We start from the raw sequence: 24,142 nt of genomic DNA on the forward strand, positions 1-24,142 counted from the left end.
CAACCCAGGCTTGTGCCTTGACCGGGAATTGAACCTGCGATCCTTCACCTTGTGCTGTGACACCCAACCCACTGAGCCATGGTAAGAAAGCAAAAGGTGGTGGATACAGGTAGGATAAAAGGGAGCAGAAGCAAGTGTTTCTCACAGGTCCTGCAGGTGTTCTACAGGGCGATCCAGGGGTATTTGCCATTTCTTTATTGTCATTTTCATAATACATGCTAAAAGAAGTCAAACAAAAATATATAAATAAAATATCTTCTTTGCTACCCTCCAAATAAGAATGAATGTACTAAAATAAGAATGAATATGTATGTGTATATAAATACATGTATGTCTTATACATATGAACGTCTCAAACAGTTCCTATGGATCTTACACATTTTTAATGGCCAGGCAGTATTCCGTGTATGGGTAATCATAATTTAATCATCACACTATTGAGGATGAAGTGCTTTTCTTGGTTCATTTTTACCAAGTCTTTGCATCTACATTAAGAAGTGTAAAAGAAATGACTTGAGAAATACAACACAAAAATGTTTTTGGCGGAAGCAAAACCTTTTCAGGTTATATTTGTTCCTTGTGCCTTGGAGAAGTGACTCACGAAACCCTGGTCTACCTGCACTCTGCCCCCCGGGCTGTATCAGGAGCCCTGTTTCTGGGCAGAGAAGTGCCTTAGATGTGGTTGTCTTCGCTCTGGTGTTAGCTGTCTTGTTGTGGTCTGATTTTTCTAAACCACCTCGCACTTTGAATATTTTGCATTCCACTGGCTCTATTTACTAAGAAGGTTTGCTCAATCTGAAAGTGAATGTGGGTTTTCGTCCCACTATGCAGGACGCATGCTACAGTGACTTATTTGGAATTGTTTTACTGGGCACTTCCTTGTATGTTATGGTTCTTTGCTGCAGGAGTTTCAGGCGCAACTAGTTTTCTGGTTATCTCAGTGCCATAAACCCTGGAACTAGAATCTCATCAGTATGCATAGTTCCGTGATTGCATCTTGTTCCTGTAACTTGAAGCCTTTGGAGGCTGAGGAGAGGAGGGGAATGAATGTATCAGCAAATCAAAGGTGCAGTTTGTCTCTGTTGACCCCTGATCTCATTGATTAAAGGTATGGGTTTGTGCTGCAGAGTTTGGATGTCTTGAAAGAGAAGTTTCTGATTCCACACTAGTCAAAAAAGCATGTGTCTAGTCCACCCCCCACTCCAAATTCTGAAATTAAATAAAGGAAACAAAACCCTGAGAATCTAGTCCTTCATTTTATTCAAGCCTTGGAACCTCACTGAGTTCTATTTACATGTAAATAATTGGAGTCACTCTTTGCAAATGTCTTTTATTTTCCTGGAAATGTCTTTATTGAGGGAGAGTGTGAAGAATTCTGTGGTTCAGGAATAAGCTGCCCTTGCCTCTATCCATTGGTCCATCTGTGGATTATTTCCCAGTATCTGTCTTTACTGGTGAGAAACTGGGCACAACCAGAGTTCTGGGCCACCTCCCTCTGCAGAAACAACAGCCCCAGCCTGTGGGCTGCATCATGAACACCGAGCAAACCAGCAGCACCCAAAAGTGGTGTGAGTGGTTCATTCGTTCATCCCACAAAGAGTTATTGCAACATTATTGCCTTATTAAATGCAAATAATTAAATCAGAATTTCTGCTTGAGCAGCAGTGGGGTTGATGTTCTTATCAAAACGCATCAATAGTAACAACAAAAACAGCCAGTCCCTTCAGCATTAGGCTTACTCAAAAGCTTTCAAAGGACAGCTACTTCAAAGTGAGGTCTTGGGAATGGGAGAAAGTCCAGGAAAACAAAGGACAGGAAAGCTGAGGAAGGGCCACTACTGTGGCTTATCTCTCTCACCACTGTTTGGCTTAAACTTTTTTAAAAATAAACATTTTAAAATTATAAAAATGTGATTTATCTTTACAAATCTGAGAACATAAGAGCGTGTGGTAAGTGACTGTATCCCCTCTTTACCCGCTGTGTCAGAACCCTTTGCTCTCTGTGTGACCGGGGAGATAAGTGTGCGTGTGCAAGTTTGTGTCCCTGTACGCTGTTTTAGTAGAACAGGAGTTAACTATGCATTACTTATATTTATACGTAGCCAGTTACCTCAAAATGTAGTAGCTTAAAAACAGCAATAACCATTTACTAACTTAAACAGTTTCTATGGGTCACGAGTTCAGGAGCAGTTTAGGCAGATGTTTCTGGCCTGGGGATCTCGTGAGCCTACAGTCACCCAAAGGCTGGTTGGGTCTGGAGGATCCACAGTCAGTGCACCTGCTGGTTGGTGCTGGCCATTGGCAGAAAGCCATAGTTCCTCTCCACGTGGCCCTCTCCACAGGGCTGCTCAAGTGACCTCATAACACAAAGTTTGGCTTCCTCCCAAGACAGTGATCCAAGGGAATAAGGAGGAGTCTGTAATGCCTGCGAGAGCTTCGCCTCAGATGTCCGATGCGTTTCCACCGTCTGCCATTGGCTACACAGTATAGCTTCAGTTTGAGAGACTGCGTAAGAGCATTGGGAGGCGAGAATCTTTGGGGGTCATTTTGGAAGCTGGCTACCACAACAGATGTATCGTCAAAAACAAAAATAAGTGGACCCACTTTAAAATGGAGCCATGCTAGAGGAGCTGCCCTACATATCTAATGCCTCAGTATTTGGGATGTTAAAAAAGGGCAAAGTAGCCTTTCAGCTGGCTCAGAGCAACCCTGTGTTGCAGAGAAGTGTTTGCAAAGATAATAGAGCAGATGCTGTGACGACTCCACTGAGATACCAGACTGGAAATTAAATCATTATTTAGAATTAACTTCACCATGTTATGTTATCTGCAGCAACAGAAATGCATTCCTTCTGTTGCTGTAATTGTTCCCCTGCCCTTTCTCAGAAATACCCCCTGCCTTGGTCTCCCCATCTGAACACTCTCTGGGCTCCTACCTGAATCACTGTGTCTTGAATGGCTGTTCTTTTGGTCTCAAATCAGTGCTTGCGTCTCTTACTTTGAAGGCCTCTTTCACTTTTACATTAATAATATGAACAGGTCTTGGACATTATTTCCATATCAGCATTTATTGATTGTCCTCACTATTTTAAATGTATCCATTGTACACACACACACACACACATACACACACACGTATATAATTTAAGGAATCCTCTAGCTTTTAGGTAGGATCTGGGGTTTTTGTTTTTGTTCTTGTTTTTTCTTTGCTATACTTGTATTGCTACACAAGCGATACTTGAGTGACTGTCTTCCTGTGTCTTTACATACTCGTTCACTCACTGTCCATCCATGATGCCCTGTGTGCCAAGTCATCTCAACAAAACAGACAAGAACCCTGTTCTCTTGGAGTTTACTTTCTAATGGGAAAGAGGCTGAAAAGAAAAGTATCCAGTAGTAAATTCTAAGGAAGTGTAAATATCAAGAGTATTTTTTATTAGGGGATCAGAGAAGCTTCCTAAGGAGATGAAATTTAAGTTGCAGTATAAAGGACAAAGAACCTGCCTTGGGAGCATGGAAAGCAAGGGCTTTATGGAAGTCAGTCAGGGGGAGAGGGATCAAGTAGGTTGGAGAGAAGCGGTGCTAGGCAGCGGAAGGACTTAAGGGGGTAAGTAGCTTGACTTATGTCATAGGTGGGATGCCGTAGGTTTGTTTTACTGGTAATTAAAAAAATCCCTGGCACCCTGGCTGGTGTGGCTCAGTGGACTGAGCACGGGCCTGCGAACCTAAAAGTCGTTGGTTTGATTCCCAGTCGGGGCACATGCCAGGGGTGCAGGCCAGCTCCCCAGATGGGGGCATGTGAGAGGCAACTGATCAATGTTTTTCTCCCTCCCTCCCTCCCTCCCTCTCTTTCTAAAAGTAAATCTGAAATTTAAAAAAAGTCACTGGCTACTATAAAGCATAGATGGATCATAGAAGGGCAAGAGAAGCAAGAACAGGAGGAAATTCCACCAATCCTAGCAAGAGATGAGGTTGGCTTGAATTTGAGTGATACTAGAGATGGGGAGAAGGGCATTAATTTGGGCAGTGTTTTGGAGGTAAGTTTGAAAGTATGAGGAGAAGAAATCCAAAACCATGCATAGATGTTTCTTTTTGGTGGATGAAATAAGGAGTGAGCAAGTCCAGGGGTTGAAAGTCCAGAGTTCTCTTTTGTCCACGGCATCTAGAGTTTGAGCTGCCTGTTAGACATTGAAGCAGAACTGTTGAGTAAGGCACTTGGATATCTGAATCTGGATGTTTAAATAGGGCTGGAAATGCAGATTTTACCATTTAAAGCAAAGAACTTGGTGAGAGGCATCAGGGAGAGAATATAGGTGAAGAGAAGACAACTGGTCAGAGGCCTTTGGCACTTAGAACCTTTGGAGTAGAAAAGGAGCCAGTAAAAGATTGAGGAGGACTGGCCACTGGACAGGGAGAAAGCACAGAGACTGCTGTCAGGGAAGCCGGGGTGTCAAGGAGAGAGTGGTCGATCGTTTGGAACATCACTGAGAACTCGTGAGACAGAACAGAGAAGTGGCCAGGGGCCCTCACTCCACGGAGAACGCTGGCGATGTGGACCAGACCACCAATCTCTGGTGTGGTGGCGTAGGAAGCCACAATGGGGTGTGTTCAAGGAAGAGTGAGAAAGCAGTGGACGCAGTGATGGTAGATGCTCCTGTGCAGTATAATTGTGAAAGTGAGTAGAGAACTGTGGGGCAAGAAAGGCAAACGATGATTGTTATCTGCCCTGAGAATATGGAGATGAATGATGCAACAGAGAGGGAGACAGTGATGGTGAGTGTGTCTTTGGAAATACTGTTTCTGGAAGTAGAATTTCTGGGTTCAAGGGTGTGTGCAGTTTTGATTACCGTCCTCTAGAGAAGCAGTTTACACAACTGCCAACAATGTGAGTGTCCGTTTACCTACACCTCTGTTAAGCACTGAGTCTTCATGGTCTTAAATACTTGCCCATCTGAACTTCACGAAATCTGAGTGTGATCATGCAGAGCTGTGAGTGTCTTGGAAGAAAGAAAGCTGTGTCTTTCCTCCTACGTTTGCTTTTGTATTTTGAGCATATTTTTTCTCCTGCAACTCTACCGCTAAGGTGTGACATTTGAAAGGTGCTGGCCTTGGGGAAACGCAGCCCCATTTCTCTTTGCATTATGTCTGAAAGGAAGCCTAAGTTATTCTTTTGGGTGGGTTGTAGAAAACTTCTGTACCATTTGGAACGCCCCTGGTTCTAGAAAGTTTTCTATCATTCTTCTGTGGAGAACTTGAGGGCATGGCTTTAGCTACTACAGCTGGTGCCGAAGAGCTTGGCGTCTGAGCAGCTCCGGAGATGAGGGATTACTTCTCAGCACTGCCAGGCCTTGGTTCAGGTCCGAGTTTCTCACACCAGCTTCACTAGGTAGTCTGGAATAAATGACTTCAGTTCGTAAAACAATTAATTACAGCTTCTAGGTAGCACTGAGTAGACTTAATTTCCCAATCCTGAAAAAGCAGTTTTAGCCAGCCTTGTGTCCTGAGCACTTTCAGAAGCCACCTGGGCTCTCAGAGGGGACTGTCTAGTTCCTGTTGGTGGCAGATTTTCCTTCCAAACAAAGACTTTTGTAAAATGGAGATTTTTTGTTAAAAATATAACTGATTTTTCAGAATTTATGGTTTTAAAACATTGCAGAGCTAGGAGGGAAATGATAGTATTTATTCCAATGATAGTTTTACAACTAGAATTAAAAAAAAAAGCATTATGGAGAACTTTGTCCATAAACAGATGTTGGCTGAGTCATACACGGAAGCTCATATACCTCTCACTTAGTCTCAATGACCCATCCACCCTTGTTCATTTCTAACCCAACCACCTTCCCATCCCATTCATTCTGAAGCAAATCCCAGAAATCATACTCTTTCACTTGTAACTGTTTCAATGACTAAAAGATAAGGAATTTTAAAATAATACCTTAAAAAAGGAATTCCTTATTATATCCTGTCAGTGTTCAAATTTCCACTTATCTCAAATGTCATAATTGATTTCATCTTTAGCTTTTAAAAAATCTCTAGCTTTAAAAAAATCAGAATCCAAATGCAAGTCATACATTGCCATTGATTGATGTTTTTAAGTCTCCTAATTCATGTTTTTTTCTTTTTGCAGTTTATTTGTTAAAGAAACCAGGTTGTTTGTAGATTTTTCTACACTTTGGATTTTGCTAATTGCACTCCACTGGCAATTTAGAAACTGCACTACAGAAGTTAAAACACTGTGGACCAAGAACTCTAATTATCATCTGATCATTTTGCACGTATGGGAAGCAATTAGAAAAACTAAAACTCTCATCACTTTGCTCTGCTATGTGGTGGTCGCCTCACAGAGATCTCAGTAAGCTCCTAGGGATGTGGAAGAGCAGGACCCAGGCCGCCATCTGGATCTGGCTGGCGGCGCCTGGGACTCACGCTGACGGGATTCGTCATTGACTGACAATGCAGACCTTTCGTGGGTGCCTTCTGCTCCTGCAGATTCATTCTGATCTTTCCAGAATGTCCATCATTCTGTAACACACAGTTTAGGCCCTCTGAATTTTCATTTTTAGGGGATAACATAGTAATTTTAGGAAGAGATGTTTTTCAGTCTTCAGAATCTACTCTGGAGTTCCTTCTTTCAAGATGCTGTTGTGTGTATTGGGTGTGGCCTGACCCGCATCTGCCCATCTCTCTCCATTCGAAAGACACTCCTCGAGGCCAAGAGTGGTGTTAGGCGGAGGGCTGGCGGCCCAGGCCTGCCCTGCGGCTGGCTGCCCCGAGGAGGGACACAATGGCTGCTGCGCCTTCCCGAGAGTGGCGTCTGGCATGGCATGCGCAAAACTAAGCTAAGTCTCCTGAGATGTCTATGGATGGCAGGCCTCATCTTGAAGGTTCTTCTGGATCCTTTGCCTGGACAAGAACATGAACTCAAATTCCTCAAACGTGAACTCAGGCAGGAGGCCAGGATGGTGACAGGAGCGAGAAGGAAATTAACTGTGTGGTAGGGCCAAGAGCTATCAGAACCCCAGGGCTCTGAGCCATGGTCAGGCTGTTGGCACGCTCTCTCTGTCCCTGTCTCTCTCCTTTGTGGCCAAGTGTAAGGGCACCCTTAGAGAGGAAGCCCCATGGCAGCCACCCTCTGCCTGTTTGTCCCCCCCAGCCCCTGCCCTGTGGCCCAGAGCCCTCCCACATCAAACTTCAACATGACTGTACTAGATTTAGAAACAGTCACCCACTGTAAACCTTACAGGGACCTTCTGGGAAGATAAGGTAAGGAAAGTGCTCTTATCTTGATTTCAGGGTAGAGATTAGCCATCTTTCTCTGGAGAGGCACGCAGGCTGGGAACCGCACACATCTTCTGAGGAAGGCTTTGTGGCTGTGCGAGTGCAGACTGGAGGCATGACAGGCATGTTGGTAACTTGGGAGGGAAAGCAGAAAGAACTGCACCTGATGACTTAGAGCCCATAAATCTCTGAGTAACCGGAAGGGTAAGGCACCCAGTTTCTCAACAAACTGCTCGAGCTAGACTCTCCCACCAGCGCCTCCTAGAGGTGAAGAGCAAGTGCTCTGGAGTCAGATGCCTCGGCTTAATGAGCTGTAAAATAGTGCTAATAATTTCTCACGAGATTTCTGAGGACGAAATGAATGACTGCATTTAAACTGCCTAGAGCGATGCTTGGCCAGAGTATACGCCACTTAATGTGAGTTCCTGTGCATGGAGAGAGGAAAGTGGAAGGGGATACGGGAGCCCTACCGGGGCTTGTTGAACATTCTGGGAGCTGAGGTGTGCTGGGGGCGTTTCCTTGGATGACTGATGTCATTAGGGTTTCTGGCTTTTTCTAAGAAAATATTGGGAGTTCTAGGAACTCTGATCCATGTTCTAGCTAATCTGGCTGCAACTACTGGGCATGAGGAACATATACCATTTCTTTTTTTTTCCAATCCTTACCCAAAGACACTTCTTCATTGCTGAGAGAGAGAGAGAGATCGATCAACATCAGAGAGGAACATTGATTGACTGCCTCCTATATGCTCCCCAACTGCAGGTTGAACCCGCAACCTAATCGGGAATCAAACCCGCAACACTTTGGCGTACAGGAGGATGCTCTCACCAACCAAGTGACACAGACCAGGGCACATATGCCATTCCTAACAGGGCATGGCTCTCCCATTTACCACGGTCCCTTCGACCTCCTATTGCATCCCCAGCACTGAGGTGGCATGTCAGTCCCATATATCATCATGGACTATTTCTCTGAACTTGTATCTCTAACAAAAGTGAATAAAGCAAAACTAAGTTGAGATTTTTTTTTCTTATTTTCATTCTATTTTCCTGTTTGCCTGAGCTCACTGGCCACAGAGGCAGGCTGATATTCACTGTTTATGACTGTTGCCCATTTTGATCAATCCTGTGTCATGCCTGCTGTTAAGCCATTTGAACACGAGCACTGCTGTAGGCATTCGCATTTACGACAGGTGGTGGGATCATGGACGTGGCCAAGGAGGTCCTCAGACGTCACCCTAGGCCTTCTAGCAGCCAAAGAGAAGACACGGCATCAGCCAGGCAATCCACAGTGTCCATAGATTGATTGCTTGGGCCGATCAGGACTCTTCTTAACACAAAGACCGCACAGAGATTTCTCACGAGACTCTTCACAAAGGGGGAACAATGCATTCAAACAGCAACCATCTGCACAGTAGATTCAAATCTAAGGCTGATTCTAGAAGCTTCCCTCAACAAAGCCAAGTGTCATCTCCCCAAAGCACAACTGAGTAAGCGATTCTTGGGGAGGCCAATCTGATACGGTTCAATAACCTAATTCTCCCCTGAACCAATATGTGGATAATTTTAGATAATTTAGACTACCTGGAGAAATTGATGGGCTCCGAAAGGTTGCCGTCCATGGTCTAAGAATGCGACACCTGGGCGTGTGACTGTCGGGACCAGTCAGGCTGAGAGCCCGCGCAGGGCAGATGGCTAAGAGACAAGGCTCGTGGGTCTTGAGGACACTGCCGAAACACAGGCAACGGACCCCGTTGTGTAACACTTGTGCTAAGTCGAAACTATTTTTATTTAGTTACTGTAATTCTTGCTGACAAACGTGTCATAAGTTGTACCATTCAACACCAATTCCAGTCCAAAGAACAACAAAAGCCACGCACATAAAAATCTGCTTTCTCATCCTGGGGGTGTAAGGAGAAAAGTAAGCGGCGACAGCTGGGCTGTGGAGAACAGTGGCGTGCCACAGGGTGTGGGTCTGTACTCTAGGTGAGCGGAAGTACTGCAGTACTGATGTGAACTTGAGGTCTCATGTCGGGGTTAGGGGATAGATCTGGGAACTGGAATCACTGTTTGCAGGTAAAACCATCACAGCAGATGACATTGCCTAGGTCAACCACACAGAGCAATGGTGAACGCCTGTACTTAAAGGGCAGGCATTAGCAGAGTTGCCCACTGGGGTGAGAACACAGAGGAGGAAGGGTCAGGCTGGAGGAAGTCAGCAGAGCAGGAGGGCATGGAAACCAAGAGCCTGAGGAAGGCAGGAATTAGAAGCAGCATCCAGCGCAGCCCAGTAATACAAGGACGTGCATATATCAAACGAAATCTGGGCTTCTGTGCACTCTCCTTCAGAGATGCCATTCTGGAGATGAGAATCTCCCTGGTCTATCCCATTCCTGCTTTTAATCACCAAACCTGTGCTCCACAGGAACGTCTTACCTGAGATTTTTAAAAATAACAAAAAGTGTATACAATGAAATTTAACTCCATGAGCTCCTAGGAACTTTTTATTTGTTTTTTTCCCTGCCATTTTCCCAGCCAATTTTAAAAAACGGCTTCCTGGAAGTTCTTATCTAACCAGAATTTGAAGTAATAATGCATTTGTTTGCTAAAAGATGTATCTACCAGAACCAATTTCAAGTTGCCAGTTATCTTTTCTAAAAAATTTATTTATTTATTTTTAGAGGGAAGGGAGGGAGAAAGAAAGAGAGGGAAACATTGATCAATTACCTCTCCTATGCACCCCAAATGGGAACCAAACCTGCAACCTGGGCATGTGCCCTGACCGGGCATCGAACAGGTGACCTTTCCCATTGTGGAATAAGGCCCAACTCACTAAGCCACATGGGTCAGGACACAAGTTGTCTTTTGATCGGTCCAGAGGGTGGAAACCTTCTGAAGGCCATCACAATGATGTTGCGGAAGTATGTGAAACCTTAGGGAGAAGCGACACACTGAGAGTCCCTCATTCCTTCTTGGTCTCCTGCCGCCTGCTTTCGCCCACCCAGTCAGGGCCCAGACTGGCTCAGGGGGCATCGTGCCGAGGGGAAGGTGAGGGGAAGTGGCTGATCCAACTGAGATCCAACGTGTCCGCCATCCAAGCACCATGATAAGCCGGGTGGGGACTAATTGTTACACAGTTTGAAACACAAACTCTTCAGAAGTATCCTCGGAACGTTCCTTTCACAATTACAAATGGTGTTTAGGAATGAGTAAGCATGGGAGGTTTTCAGCTCACATTCCTTTAGAGAGATGATACATAAGAAACAATCCTTCTGGTAAGATTGTAACCCATAAAGAGACATGTCTCAACTTGGTAGATACACCAAAAAGTCTAAGAGCTTATTTAATTCCAATCAAATAGTTTGCTTTGGCTAGAGAAAGGCAAATATTAAGGCATATGATGTTCATATAAGTAGGAGCCAAATCAAGATAGGAGAAATGTATTGTTATTATATGAACTTTGGAACTCAGAGTTGACTAAGATTAGGATATTTCAGCCCTTTTAATTTTTTATATTTTCATTGTCATTCAAGTACAGTTGTCTTGCCTTCCCCCCACCTCCCCCTGTAATTTTTAATTTTTTAATGACTTTATTTTCAGTAAGAGGGGAAAGGAGAAAGAAAGGGAGAGAAACATCAATGTGCAAGAGAAACATCAGTTGGTTGCCTCTCACACGCTCCCATCAGGGGACCTGGCCCGCAGCCCGGTCACGTGCTCTGCCCAGGAATCCAACCAATGACCTTTCTGTTCACAGCCTGGTGCTCAATCCTCTGAGCCACACCAGCCAGGTCTGAGCCCTTTTTAAAACCACCATGAATCTATGTCTGAACTGCTGGGAAAAGATGAAGTTAGCATGCTGAAAACGAGCACATACTTTTTCTGGAATCTAGGTCTTTTGCATTTATATAGTATTAAAGCCCAACTCCCCCAAATAAAAAGCCAATAGTGCAGGGTCTTCACACCCAGGACCCCCAGCTCTGCTTGCAAGCCTCAGTCATGTGGAGGCAAATACTGAACTCCAGGGGATCCAGTGGTCTGGAAAGATGCAACCATAGTGAGCCTTTGGGACTTGGGTTAAGTTTGTAACTTAACCCACAACTGACCAATCCAGTCTGTCCAGACCAGTTCTTTGTGAAGAGAGACTCTGCTGCTTTCTGGGCCTGGGGCAGGGCTCCCTGGAGGTCTGACCAGCTTAGCAGAGTCTGTTGAATGAGGCGGGTCAGGGTTCTTAACTGTGAGCAGTGGAAGCTGACTCCAGCTGCTGAGGCAGAAAGGAATTCCCAGAAATGAGCATGAATGGCTCACAAAACTCTCCTGAGAGCTGCAGAAAAACAGTGCTCAAGGGCAAGTCTTCGGGATGTCCGAAACCACACTGCAGAATTGGCTGGGTGAGAAAACCGGACCCTCTGTGCCCACCAAGCCTCGGAGGCCACAGTTCAAGTTGCTTCTCTTTGCAGCCATTGAGACTGCAGCCAGTACAGACGTTCTGCCTTGTACCAGGAACTCAAACCTTGTTTATGGCAGAAGTGGAGGTAAAGTGGTCCACACTGCAGATTCAACCTCAGAGACGGGAAACTTTTAGGATTGTCGTTTCCTAAAGGAGACTAGAATAGAATGAAGAGAAACCTTTGTTCCGGGAGACTAAGGTGGGTGTTACCCACTCAGCTGCTCACTGTGGGGAGCTGGGAGAGAACTGGTGGAAGGCATTGGGAATTCTGGGTTGCCCATCATGAAAACAGACTCATGAGCACCGAGTACTAATGCTTTTCCATGAACTTTGGAAATGATCTCAGAAGCTCTAATACAGCAGATGTCACTTAGTGGTGACACTAAGGAGTGACAAAGCAGTGATCTGAGGTGATGCTTTCAGAAGCAGAACCCGAGATTATTGGTTAAAGAATAAAAGCCCTAATATTAATTCTATGAAGATATGCAAGGAGGTCACTTGCAGAGAAGCCCTGTTCCTGCCCTACGTTTCACTCCTGCTTTGAGGAGAAAGGTGCTGTAGAAAGTAGGAAACAGCGCCCTCTCCTGTAACAACGGCGTGTGTGTCCTGAGACTGCACGCGAGAGCTTCCTCGCTCACAGGTTCACTACTGAGGAATTCTAATGGAAGCAACACACTTACCTACATTGTACCATTTCAATAGTCATGTAAAAAAGACTAAACTTTCAACTAACAAATTCTATTATTTAAATGTTCTAGTGTTGCATAACAGTTTACCCTAAATTTAGCTTGAGACAACACTTAGTATCTTATAGTTTCTGTAGGATAGGGGTTTGGAAGCTGTGCAGCTGTGGGTGCAGCTCGGAGTTTCCCAAAGGTCAGGATGCAGTCACCGGCAGGTTTGACGGCGGCTGGAGCATCCGCTTCTGTGCGGGTTCATCACGTGTTTGGCGGGCTGGTGCTGGCTGTTGACCAGAGGCCTCGGTTCTTTGCCCTGTGGATCCCTCCGCATAGCTTCTTGGTGTTCTCATAACGTGGCAGCTGACTTCCCCGAGTGTGTGGTCCTGGAGGAAGCAAAGCAGAAGCCACGACGTCCTCAATGCCCTATTCTCGCAAGTTGTAGATAATATCCAATTGGCAACACGGGTCGGCTCTGTTCAGTACAGGAGACTATGCAAGGGTGTGAGTACGGAGAGACAAGGATCCTTGGGGGCTGTTTTGAAGGCTGGCCACCCCTGGAGCCTAGTTTCAGTATCATTGCAGAAAGTGGGTGTGGTTTTAGCCGACAATGGAAGTGTGGTGGTTGGGCTTGCTGGGAGCAGTTCTGACAATAAATGTGAGTTAAGGCCTGTGGCATAGACACATGCCACTTGCCCAAATACATGCTACCCGCTCATTTTCAGTCTAGTCGATGTGACCGGCTGAGGTTTAGATCAAGAGTCACCCACCTCCTTTGGCCCAAGAATAAATCTGGACAACTAACAAGCTCTGATGTTCTGCTGCTTGGCCACCAGTATAAGTAACTCAGTTTCACTCTATTTCCAGATGAAGAAGTTGTTTGGCTACCTTCTGCTAGTAGTTTATGTCAGGGTTCAACAGCTTTCATGATTAGAACTTTTTTATGCCTTTGCTATTGTTTAAGTTAGTTTTCACGTGATGGTAGCAGTGACGAAAAGTGAGTGACAGCTTCTGCTCTGCAGAAGCCCCCAAATACACTCAGTGCCAGTAAGGGACTTCTCTTCCTCTGGTGAAACCATTCCAGTTTCCTTTAAGTTTTTCTCATCCTGACAGGGATGGGGATTGTGTATATGTGTGTAAACACTCCTTATTAAGGAACAATTTAAACTTATTGCAAATAGAAAAGTAGTCTAAAGAACTCCCATGGACCCAGCGCCAGCTTCGCCACTTAAATGACGCGTGGCCAATCCGATGTAATATCGTCTCTGCCCACTTCCCACCCTCCCACCCGCCTTCCACACACAAGTGGAGTTTGAAGCACTTCGCAGAAATCTTCCCATTTTGCCCCGGGGAAATAAATGTCTGGTCTGTGAAAGGAAAATCAACATTCAAACTCTTTGCCTTTATAATTCCTCTTTGATCTGACTCTCAGCTTTAGTCTGCAGGTAAAAGGGAAGGTGAAATCCCTTTAATTCAGCACAGGAGACATCGTTTAAGGACAAGAGAAGGGAACTCTCCTTTCTGTAGGGCCTGGAGCACAGCTCTCTGACCTCCCTGGTAGAAACATGTGCCAAATTTTCTAGAACCGTTGCCCTGGACCACAAATGTGAGGGGTGAGCGTGCAGTCACTGCTCTGTGAAGCCCCTCGAGGGACCTCTGCCCTTCACCACCTGAAGCGCTTTCCCAGGGGAGAAAAGCCCGCACCCCAGTCCACTCACACGTGCGAACACCCACACTTAACCTTAAACTAATTTTGGAATAAAAAAAAATTCTAAAGGCAGGATCTTCATGGGGATTTAGCCCAAGGTTGTTATTTTCCTTTTGTGGAAACGGAGGTGCAGTCAGTCACATACCTAATGGTTGGTTTAGTGTCTCATAATATTCTGTACATGTTTTTCAGTAGCGTTTTGAGCATTTGTCTTGATAAGCTCTTCCAGACTGTAACCAGAACTGGGCAAATGCTTGTTGCTGAATAGTGTGTGTGAGGAAGAGGCTCTGCAAACTGGAAAGCACCTCAGGAAAGTCGGTATTATAGCCACATCAACACTTGGGTGGTTTAAGTGCTTTTTGTCAATTCTATAATTTTTAAAACACTCTTTGTTGTTATAAAAGTAAAATATAGCCATTGTTAATGATTTAAAATTACCATAAACCAAAAAATAGCACAAAATAAAAAAATTGCCCTTATAAAAACACCGAATAACATTTTGCCTATTTCCTTTATCTTATGAATATATAAACACATGGTCATTTTCAGTCTAGAATTTTATTTGCCAGGTTTTAGAATTCAACTTTATGCCTTAAAAGACATTGCCTAATATGAAGGTAGATTACAATTTTAAATGCTGTGCAATTACAGTTGATGTTTTAATTGAAAATGCAATTTAATAGCAGCATTAAATAATTTTAAAATGATCCCTAATTTTATTAAATAACTATCCAAACTATTTGTATTTCTCTTCTTTTCTATATGTACACAATTTTTTTTTCAATTACAGCATACATATGATTTTAATTTTGCTATTTTCACTTATTTGCTAAAAAGTTTTTTTGCATTTCTGTAGTCTTTAGAATTGTACTTTTAAATAGCTGCATGATTTTATTTTTTTGTCAGACAAACTTGGGTTTGAACCTCACTTTGCTATAATCTAGTCATGTGACTCTGGGAAAATTTCTTCGAATGGCTTTGTGGAATCATGATTGACATGCAGTGAACGGCGCAAATTCAGGATCCACCCTGTGGCCATTCTGGCACGCTTCGGGTGCACCGGTGAGACCACCGCCACCGGCCAGACAGTGAACATCCCCATCACCCCAAAGTGCCCTCCTGCCCTTTGTAATTCCTCCCTCCCACCCCATGTGATGATTTTAAATTCATCCGCGGCATTGCTATCGCAATGACAGAGCATTTGAATCAGGTGACATAAATAAAAACTGGCAACTTGGCCTTCCATGTGGCATGGCCTCGCAGGCAGACTCTTCTGGGAGTTGACGGCAGGCTCAGGCACCCTGCATGTCCCCAGCCTGAGGGGGGCGTCAGTCATGTTCCACTTGGTACGATGGCCTGTTTTTTTGCACGTGTCCTTTCTTTCAGGCTCTGTGGTCAAAGCCCCACATTCAAACAGCTCTGCTCGCAGCTCCCACCTGTGGACTTCTCACTTTTTCTTCTCTAAAACAACCCTGACTTTCAAACGCCCCCAAATCTGATATACCCATGTCTCTCATTCTTTGCACACTGTCTTAGATGTTAAGTTGCACCTTTTAGCCTTAAGGATTGTTATCTCATGCCAAAAGTTAAAAAGTAAACCTCTAACAATAGACCAAGTAAGGTGCTACTGGAGGGCCCTTCTATGCTCGAAACAACCATGCCTCCCCTGGCAGCCCAGGGTTTCGTCACCTGTAAATTTGGGTCCATAGCCTTGACAGAGGCCTGGAGAGTCTTCTGACATTATCTTTGTTTCTGAAAAACTCCTGAAGAGCAGAGGCTGGGGCTAGCTCACATTACAAGTAAGGCCCTGAAGAAGGGTCACTCAGTTTCAAGCATGTTCTGGGTATGAGAGGCTTCCAGATGCACGCCCACAGTCTGACACTAGAGGGCAGCATATACAAAGGAAATAGCTCTATTTTTAAAGCCATGCAGTAACCAAGAGAAAACTATTCAGTACTTTGCTTTTAAACTCCAAGAACAAAGGACGTAGAATCCATATTCTCAAGTCTCAAGTGAGATTATCACATTACAATGTTTTTATTGATGTACAATTGACTTATATTATTTTTAGGGGTACCATATAGTGCTTTGGTGTGAAGATACATTATGAAGTGATCACCACCATAAGTCTTAATTATCTTCTGTCACCATCCAAAGCTATTACAGCATTATTGACTGTATTCTCTATGCTCTTCATTACCTCTCTGTGACTTATTTATTTTGTAACTGGAAGTTTGTATCTCTTAATTCCCTTCATCTCTTTCACATCCCCCGCCCCCATCCCTTTGGCAACAATGGAGTTTGTTCTCTGTGTCATGAATCTGTTTCTGGATTGTTTTGTTTGTTTGTTTTGATTTTTAGATTCTACTTATCAGTGAAGTCATATTGTATTTCTCTTTCTCTGGCTTATTTCACTTAGCAGAATGCTCTCCATGTCCACCCATATTGTTATAAATGACAAGACTTAATTCTTTGTTATGGCTGAGTAATATTCCATTTTAAATATATATAAATATTGCATCTTCTTTATCTGTTCATCAGTTGATGGACACTTAGGTTGCTTCCGTACCTTGACTATTGTAAATAATGCTGCAATGACCATGAAGGTACATATGTCTACAGCATCACAATTTTAAAGATTTTATTTGTTTGTTTGTTTATTTGTTTGTTTTAGAGAGAGGGGAAGGAAGGAGAAAGGGAGAAAAACATCGATCCATTGCCTTTCACATGTGCCTTGATTGGTACCGAACCCACAACCTAGGCATGTGTTCTGGCCTGGAGTTGAACCTGTGACCTTTTGCTTTGCAGGATGAGGCCCAACCCACTGACCATACCAGTCAGGGCTACAGAATCACAATTTCAAATATCTATTTTATTAAGAGTTTTGCCTGCCAACTGAATTGTCCAAGTAAATTAATTTATGGTTGAATATGATTAAAATATAACACTACTGAGACCCACATACTCTGTAAAACTTACCCATTTTAGTGCATTTATAACTTAAGCAGCTTACCCTGATCATATTTAGTTCCAAATTCAAACTTTATAGTCTTTAAAATGACTATTTTCTCCCCCTGTCTCTCTCTCTCCCTCTTTGATGAGACAAATTTTTCATTTAGAATAAAAGCAATCAGATAATTCTTTAGAGAGTTAGATCAGAAAAGACTCAACATTTTGGAAATCTTAGTTTCCCTCTCTAAGGCTTGCTCTTCACTCTATCCATCAGCAAAGACTTCTGAGCATTTGCATCATATGGCTGCTCCTGTGTTAAGCTGTGGAATGCACAGGTGAAGCACGTCAGCTCTGCCATCCAGGGACTCATTCAAAGCCTGGAGAGTCAGAAGCGTATGGACAGGGAAGAAAAAGGTGATTGCAGGAATATGTGATAAACGCAATGATAAAAAAAGACAAGGGGATGCTCCAGGGGATAAAAGAGGACAGGGGTGGAGGTTGGGGAGCTTGGAGAAGTGCAGGGAAACTTCCAAGAGGAGACATTTAAACCGAGCCTTGAGGAGTAAACACAAGTAGCATTTCAGGTAGTGGGCCTAGAAGGAAGGCAGAAGAGTGAGAGAACCGTGCACAGGCAGGGCCAGACCCTTGAATGCCTAGGAGTGGGGACGCTGGTTTGTGTTTTATGCCCCGACCACCCCGACAGGGGAATGCAGATCAGAAAGCAGAGGGAGCTGTAATAGAGACCAGAATTTATGAAGTCCTGAAGGTGGTGAGGATGGAGAGAAGTGGATGAATTCAACCAATATTTAAAAATAGTGCCAGATGCTGGGTGATGGGTGGAACTGGATGACATGGGTTTTGCTTTGGTCCTAATTGAGTTTGAGAAGCTTGTGGGACACTCAGGTGGCTATGGGGTCCAGCAGATGATTGGATAGGTGGTATTGGAGGTTAGCAGAGAGATGTAGGCCAAAATATTGTTTGGGGAGTGACTGAAATTTTCGAAGTAGCTGTAATCTCTGGGGGGAACAAAGTTTAAGAGTTGGAGAGGGGCAAGTGCATTGAGAATTGAGGAGACCCAGAAGAGTGTGGTCACAAAGCCACGGGGGTGTTCTTGGATAGGAAGATCCAACATAAAAAGGATGTTGGTGTTCCCTGCATTCCATATATTTTACACAACCCAATAAAAATGGCAACGAGACTTGCTCCAAGGGCAAGTTTCTTCTGTCATGTTTACCCAGGGCCTGACATAGTGTAAGTGCCTGATAAACATTTCTCAACCCCGTAGGTACATTCACCCAGTGGAACAGTATGCAATTTTAATGAAGAATGGGGTAGATCTATATGTGCTTATGCAGCAAGATTCTAGGATATGTATGATAAGGCCTGTCCAGAAAAAGTCCAGCCATTGTAAATATAAAAAGAATAGTTTGTAGCCCTGGCTGGCATAGCTCAGTGGATTGAGTGCGGGCTGCAAACCAAAGTATCGCAGGTTCGATTCCCAGTCAGGGCACATTCCTGGGTTGCAGGCCAGGTCCCCAGTGGGGACCACATGAGAAGCAACCACGCATTCATGTTACTCTCTCTCTCTTTCACCCTCCCTTCCCCCCTCTAATAAATAAATAAATAAATAATAAAATCTTAAAAAAAAAAGAATAGTTTGTGTGATATGGATGTGACCTGGCAGCCAAGGAGAGTGGACTGGAAGGTGCATGTGTGAACAATGACAACGTCACTGTACTACTCAGTGGGGGTGGTAGATGCCATTGAGTGAGCCTGTGTACTGTGTGGCTGTCACATTCAAAATGACTGAGGGAGTAGAGCAATGAATCTACACCAAATTTTGCGTTAGGTTTGAACACTCCTCCCTGTTTTTTTTGTGACACATCAAGTCACCCAGGTGACTCACTCCCCTACAGCTCAGATTTGGCACCCTGAGATTTCTGCCTTTTCCAAAACTAAAATCACCTTTGAAAGGGAAGAGATTTCAGACCATCAGTGAGATTCAGGAAAATATGACTGGGCAGCTGATGGTGATTGGGAGAACTGTGTGAGGTCCCAGGTGCCTACTTTGAAGGCGACTGAGGCATCACTGTCCTGTGTACAATGTTTCTGTATCTTGCATCTTCTTCAATAAATGTCTTTTTCTTAGCATGTGGCTGGATACTTTCGGGACAGACCCCCTGTGGCGTGTATATATTTTTTGTAAGGATAATAGCTGATTATGCATTGCATTTACTATGTTCATACGTTAACTTAATCCATTTCTGGGCGGGTACTACTGTTATCTCCCATGTACAGACTGGGAAACCGGGACACGGGGCGGTGAACGGCCAGCCCCGGATCACACGACTCATCGGCGGTAGAGGCATGAGCTGAAGCCAGGCAGCGGGTGCCACTCACCAGAAGGGCTTAGTGGTGGGGCATGGTGGAGGGGGAAATGCACTTTTGTTTCATACCCTTGAGTATTCCACATATAATGACTGCTTTGCCATATGCATTATCATTTTAATAATTTTTAAAAACCAACTTAGAAATATTCGGTGGAGTGTTCAGGGGGTAAGAAGGAGGGGAATGGGCTGGTTAAGGCACTGTCCCCACAGGCTTGTTGAGAGGAGATAAAAAGGAGATGCTGGTTTGCTTTTCATAGAATTGTATTTTCGTTCTGAGAGGACAGGCACGGTGGTCAGTTTCTGGCCTTCGCTGTTCTAGTGATGTTTTTTCGTCGTTGAGTTTTCCTCCCTTGGAAATCCCTGCCCGGTGAACTCCTTCACTCACAGCTGCCCTGGGCTTTCTTCTATTTGAATTTTCTAACTAGGAAATACATTTCTATACCTGAAAAAGTTAAAATCCATTGAAAAGGTGCAAAGGAGCCAACCACTGTGTTCCCTGCTTCCGCCCTCCCCGCTCAGGGCCACCACTGCTACTGCTTTGCCGGCATCTGTTCAGTGACTTGGTTTTCAAATGCCAAGCACATAGGCACATATATTCTTGTTTTATTTCCTTCTTACACAGCCAAGATTCTGCTTTGAACCTTTCTAAATTGGCATGTGGAGAGCTTCCTCATTCTTTTTTGTAGCTCCGCAGCTCCGCATTGGGCTAGCTGAACTGGTCTGCTCTGAGTTTATTCCCTCGGCCTTGCTATTGGTTCTGCTGAGCAGCCTGCAGGTTTGAACTGGCATTTTTTTCTTTGCCCCTCTATTTTTAAAGTTTCTTCCTCCTTGTCAACTTCCTAGCCACTGACTGCATGTCCACCCCCTGTGATGAGGGATCACAGGAAGGCAGGGCCAGACCTGCCTTGCCCCCTCCCCCTCTGCCTTCTCATCCAAGGCACACAGTGGGCGCCAACTCTTCCTGGATGGCCCTTGGGGCAGCAGCTCACACCTGTTCCCTCTGGTGATTAGCAGGCACAGAGGCACTTCCCTGCAAATCTCTTGTCATGGGTAATTTTCATATTCGTGGCAACAGGTGTGTCTACCTGGAACCCTCGGTATAAATGCATATGCCTTCATTGTAAACACCTGTTGACAGAGCTGTGGGCTGGCTGGAGAGGTACAGTTAGGTATTTTCTTCCTCTTTTTCATTTGTTTTTAACCTGTGATTTAATTGTGTGTGTTGTCTGAATACTAACTTATGAACACGCAATATTCTGTTTTAATGGAAGTGTCGGTGTTTCCCCACCTGCTTATTTTGAACAAGTCCCTGAGCTTGGTGGCCTGTCCCTGGAGCCGTCAGTTCTGCTGCCAGCATGCCCACGCAGCTGGAGATGGCCATGGACACCATGGTTAGAACCTTCCACCGGTACACTTGCAAGGAAGGGGACCGATTCAAGCTCAGCAAGGGGGAACTGAAGATGCTCCTGCAGAGAGAGCTCACAGACTTCCTCTCGGTGAGTCCCAGCTTTTCTGCCCCATTCAGCCGAGGGTGGATGAAGTGCACACCCAGAGACAGCCTCTGTGTGTGCAGTCTCCTGTGAGTCTGCACTGAGATTCAAAATACAGGGGCGCAGACACAAGCAACCTTTCTTTGCTGTGACGTCCACCCCTGTGTGCCCTCTCTGCATTCCCTGTGGCCAGGCTTTCCAAGTATTGTAAATTATACCTGAGGCTTTTATCAATTCTCCAACCTCCTGGTGCAGCAAAGGTATAGCTCATGATAGCTATCTAACCACTCACTGTAACTATAGTTACAGCTAGTTTCGCTAGTTATACCTGGAGCTTTGTCCAGCTGTCTGTAAGTTAATATTGTTTATTGGGTCAGAAAAGAAGCCTGGGGTATTTTATGCTGTGGCAGCAAATTTTCTGATGAATGCCAAATACTTAGCTTTGTCAGCCAAGCACAAGCTGATAAGGATTGATGATGGAAAGGGTGTGTCTGGCCAGTGGCCAGTTGGGTAGCAACAGTTGAACATCCCAGTATAGCCAAGAGTTTAATAAGTCTGAACATGAAGCTTACATGCAGTGTTTGGGGCCTCCTCTGAGAGGAGCTCCTCGTTCCAATGTTTATGGAGCTGATCGAATTGACTTCGGCCCAACATCCTACCCTTGCATGACCATATTCTGGGCAAACCCTGTGCTGAGACTATACTGATTGTAATTACAACACTCCTCTTCCCACTCTCTGTGGAAAAACTTTAAGTAAAAATATGTTTCATAGTAATATTTTAGGAACTTATTTTTGTAATCCAAAAATAATTTCATTTTATTTTTAGTATATTGATAGAACAAATGGTAATTTATATACTTTTCTATAATTTTTTATTGAGGCATAATTAACATATAACATTATATTAATTTTAAATATACAACATAATGATTCAATATTTGTACAGTGAAATCATCACCACAATAATTTTAGGTATCATCTGTCACCATACATAGTTACAAGATTTTTCTTCCTTGTTGTGAGAACTTGTAAGATCTACTCTCTTACCAACTCTCAAATACACAATTATTAACTATAGTCACATGCTGCTTGTTAATGTAGTAATTCTTCACAATACCTTTTCAGTGATTTTAGGAGTACCCAGGAACTGGGATTTTTTTTTTAACTTCAGTTTGGCTACCGTATTATATAACATTTAGAATAAAAAGCTCAGTTAGTCACACTTGCCACCTTGATTTATTCAAGTGAAATTTGTAATTGTTTTTGATCAGTTGATCTCAATCAATTCAAGTTTCCAACCATCTAGTAGTTGGTACCTAATGAAAGGGCAATGGGGAATTCGTGGAGAAGTGAACCACTTCTGGAATACATTCTCATCAACCGCTGGTCACAGGAAGCAAGGCGCCTCGCTGTCCTGCAGCCTCTGACCCCTGGTCTCCTCCCCGGGCTCCTTGCTGCACTTTGCCCCCGTAAGTGCAGCCCTTCCTGTAAGGCCTGCCTTTATGGGGTGCGTCTTTTTTGTGTCAGGGGTTGGGCTCAGTAAGGCTGCCAGATAAAATGTCATGTGTCCCATGCAATGCACTAAAAAAACATTCATTGTTCATCGAAAATTCACATTTAACTAAGCGTCCTGTATTTTTATCTGCTAAATATAGTAACCTGCTGCTAAGCACATTTAGAGGTTTGTTGAAGTACCCCTCAAATTTATGGGGAGATATCAATCTCCCCATTTTATATAAAAGAACATTTAAAAATGTTAAGTGATTTGCTCAAAGTCGTAAATGGTGGAACCACTTACATGGTCACTTTTTGCCCTCAAAATGCTCTTTCCATATCCCCTGCCTGCCTCCCTGAGTCCCGGCCCTGAGTCCCGGCCCTGACCAGTGATGACATGTAGTAAATGCATTCTCTGTCTCAGCAGCAGCTCACACTGAGCTGCTGTTTGACCTTCTTTGTCTGCAGGTCTGAGCCAGCATTATATGGCCCTGGGGCAAAGTGCTGGGCTCATTGAGAATCTGTGCCTGGCCCAAACCTGCCTGCAAATAGGCTTTTGGAAATTGTCCTTAGCTGCTCAAAGTGAAAATGAAAACTTTAATCTAGATAAAGACAAGATGTGATTTTAGTTGTTATTATGAATCTCAACGCCTGGGAATTAGAGATTTTCTTTTTCCTTCTAGTGCCAAAAGGACCCGCATTTGGTTGATAAGATAATGCAAGACCTGGATGCCAATAAGGACAATGAAGTCGATTTTAATGAGTTTGTGGTCATGGTGGCTGCCCTGACAGTTGCTTGCAATGATTACTTTGTAGAACAGCTGAAGAAGAAAGGAAAGTAAAGATAAGTAGCAAGGTAATCTAAAGGCAGAAATATATCTAAAGTTAATGACTTGTTATTCATTTATACTCTCCAAATCTATAGTTACTGTGATACTGTTTATAGATATAATATACATATAATTAATTGCTATAGTAAATGATGTACACCTTAACATAATAATTTAAAATAAATATTCCAAATCTCATATGCCCTACTCGATGTTTTTTTATCTTATTAAAGATGTTTCCTATCTTATAAAGATGTTTTTTGTTTGTCAGAGAGCATCAGAAAAATTTAGCTACTTTCAAATGAGACTAGAACTTAACAAACTTCTAAGATAGCCTCATCCTTAAATTATATTTTGAACTTATTTCCTATTGAAGAAATTAAGTGTCTGTCTCTCTTCTGATTCTGCTTCACATGGAAGAATCTATAAGCAGAAAGGCTGATAAATACCAGAAAATGCTGGCTTCATAGTGAGTTGGGTCAGGGAAGGGGTAGATACAGGACTCTCAGGCCAAAAGAGCTGAGCCAGGGACTCTTGGGGGCTGTCATGTAAATACCTTTCCCTGCCCACTGGGGCACGTAATTCCCAGGCAGGTATTTTAAACCATTTCCCAGTGCCCCCCTGGGGGTAAGCTTCTGTTGCCGCTGGGGAGCTGGCTTGACATCACGCCATCTCTGGACTACCTTCCCTTCCTTGTCTCCCTACATACCCCTCACCCACGTGTCCTGCTCCACTCAAATGCTCATCTGGGGGTCTTCTTCAGGGGCAACCCAAACTGTGGCAGATCCTCTGTAGAATTTAAAAAGGGAATGGTATGATTTATATTTATACTTTAAAACAGTTACCTCGGCTGCTGTGTGAAGAAAGGAGTGTAAAA

General features: G+C 43.9%; 1 protein-coding gene across 4 annotated transcripts; it reads left to right on the forward strand.

Moving 5' to 3' along the window:
* Positions 1 to 20,362: 20,362 nt before the first annotated feature.
* On the forward strand, positions 20,363 to 23,486 carry S100Z (S100 calcium binding protein Z). 4 transcript variants are annotated; one of them, XM_028531700.2, is made up of 3 exons: positions 20,363 to 20,618; positions 20,721 to 20,945; positions 23,119 to 23,486. In XM_028531700.2, the coding sequence occupies exons 2-3, from the start codon at positions 20,805 to 20,807 to the stop codon at positions 23,275 to 23,277; spliced, it is 300 nt and encodes a 99-aa protein (XP_028387501.1). In that variant the 5' UTR covers positions 20,363 to 20,618; positions 20,721 to 20,804; the 3' UTR covers positions 23,278 to 23,486. The 4 variants fall into 4 exon arrangements, with proteins under 4 accessions (XP_028387501.1, XP_035875919.1, XP_035875920.1 ...); XM_036020026.1 differs by having other exon boundaries at positions 20,756 to 20,945; XM_036020027.1 differs by having other exon boundaries at positions 20,363 to 20,608.
* The last annotated feature ends 656 nt before the right edge of the window (positions 23,487 to 24,142 follow it).

Source organism: Phyllostomus discolor, chromosome 3 (genome assembly GCF_004126475.2).
Source record: "Phyllostomus discolor isolate MPI-MPIP mPhyDis1 chromosome 3, mPhyDis1.pri.v3, whole genome shotgun sequence".
NCBI lineage: Eukaryota > Metazoa > Chordata > Mammalia > Chiroptera > Phyllostomidae > Phyllostomus > Phyllostomus discolor.

Coding starts and splice junctions, on each gene's coding strand:
- S100Z (XM_028531700.2), top strand. CDS start 20,805: ATGCCCACGCAGCTGGAGATGGCCATGGACACCATGGTTAGAACCTTC. Junction 20,946..23,118: donor AGCTCACAGACTTCCTCTCG/GTGAGTCCCAGC, acceptor TTTTCCTTCTAG/TGCCAAAAGGACCCGCATTT.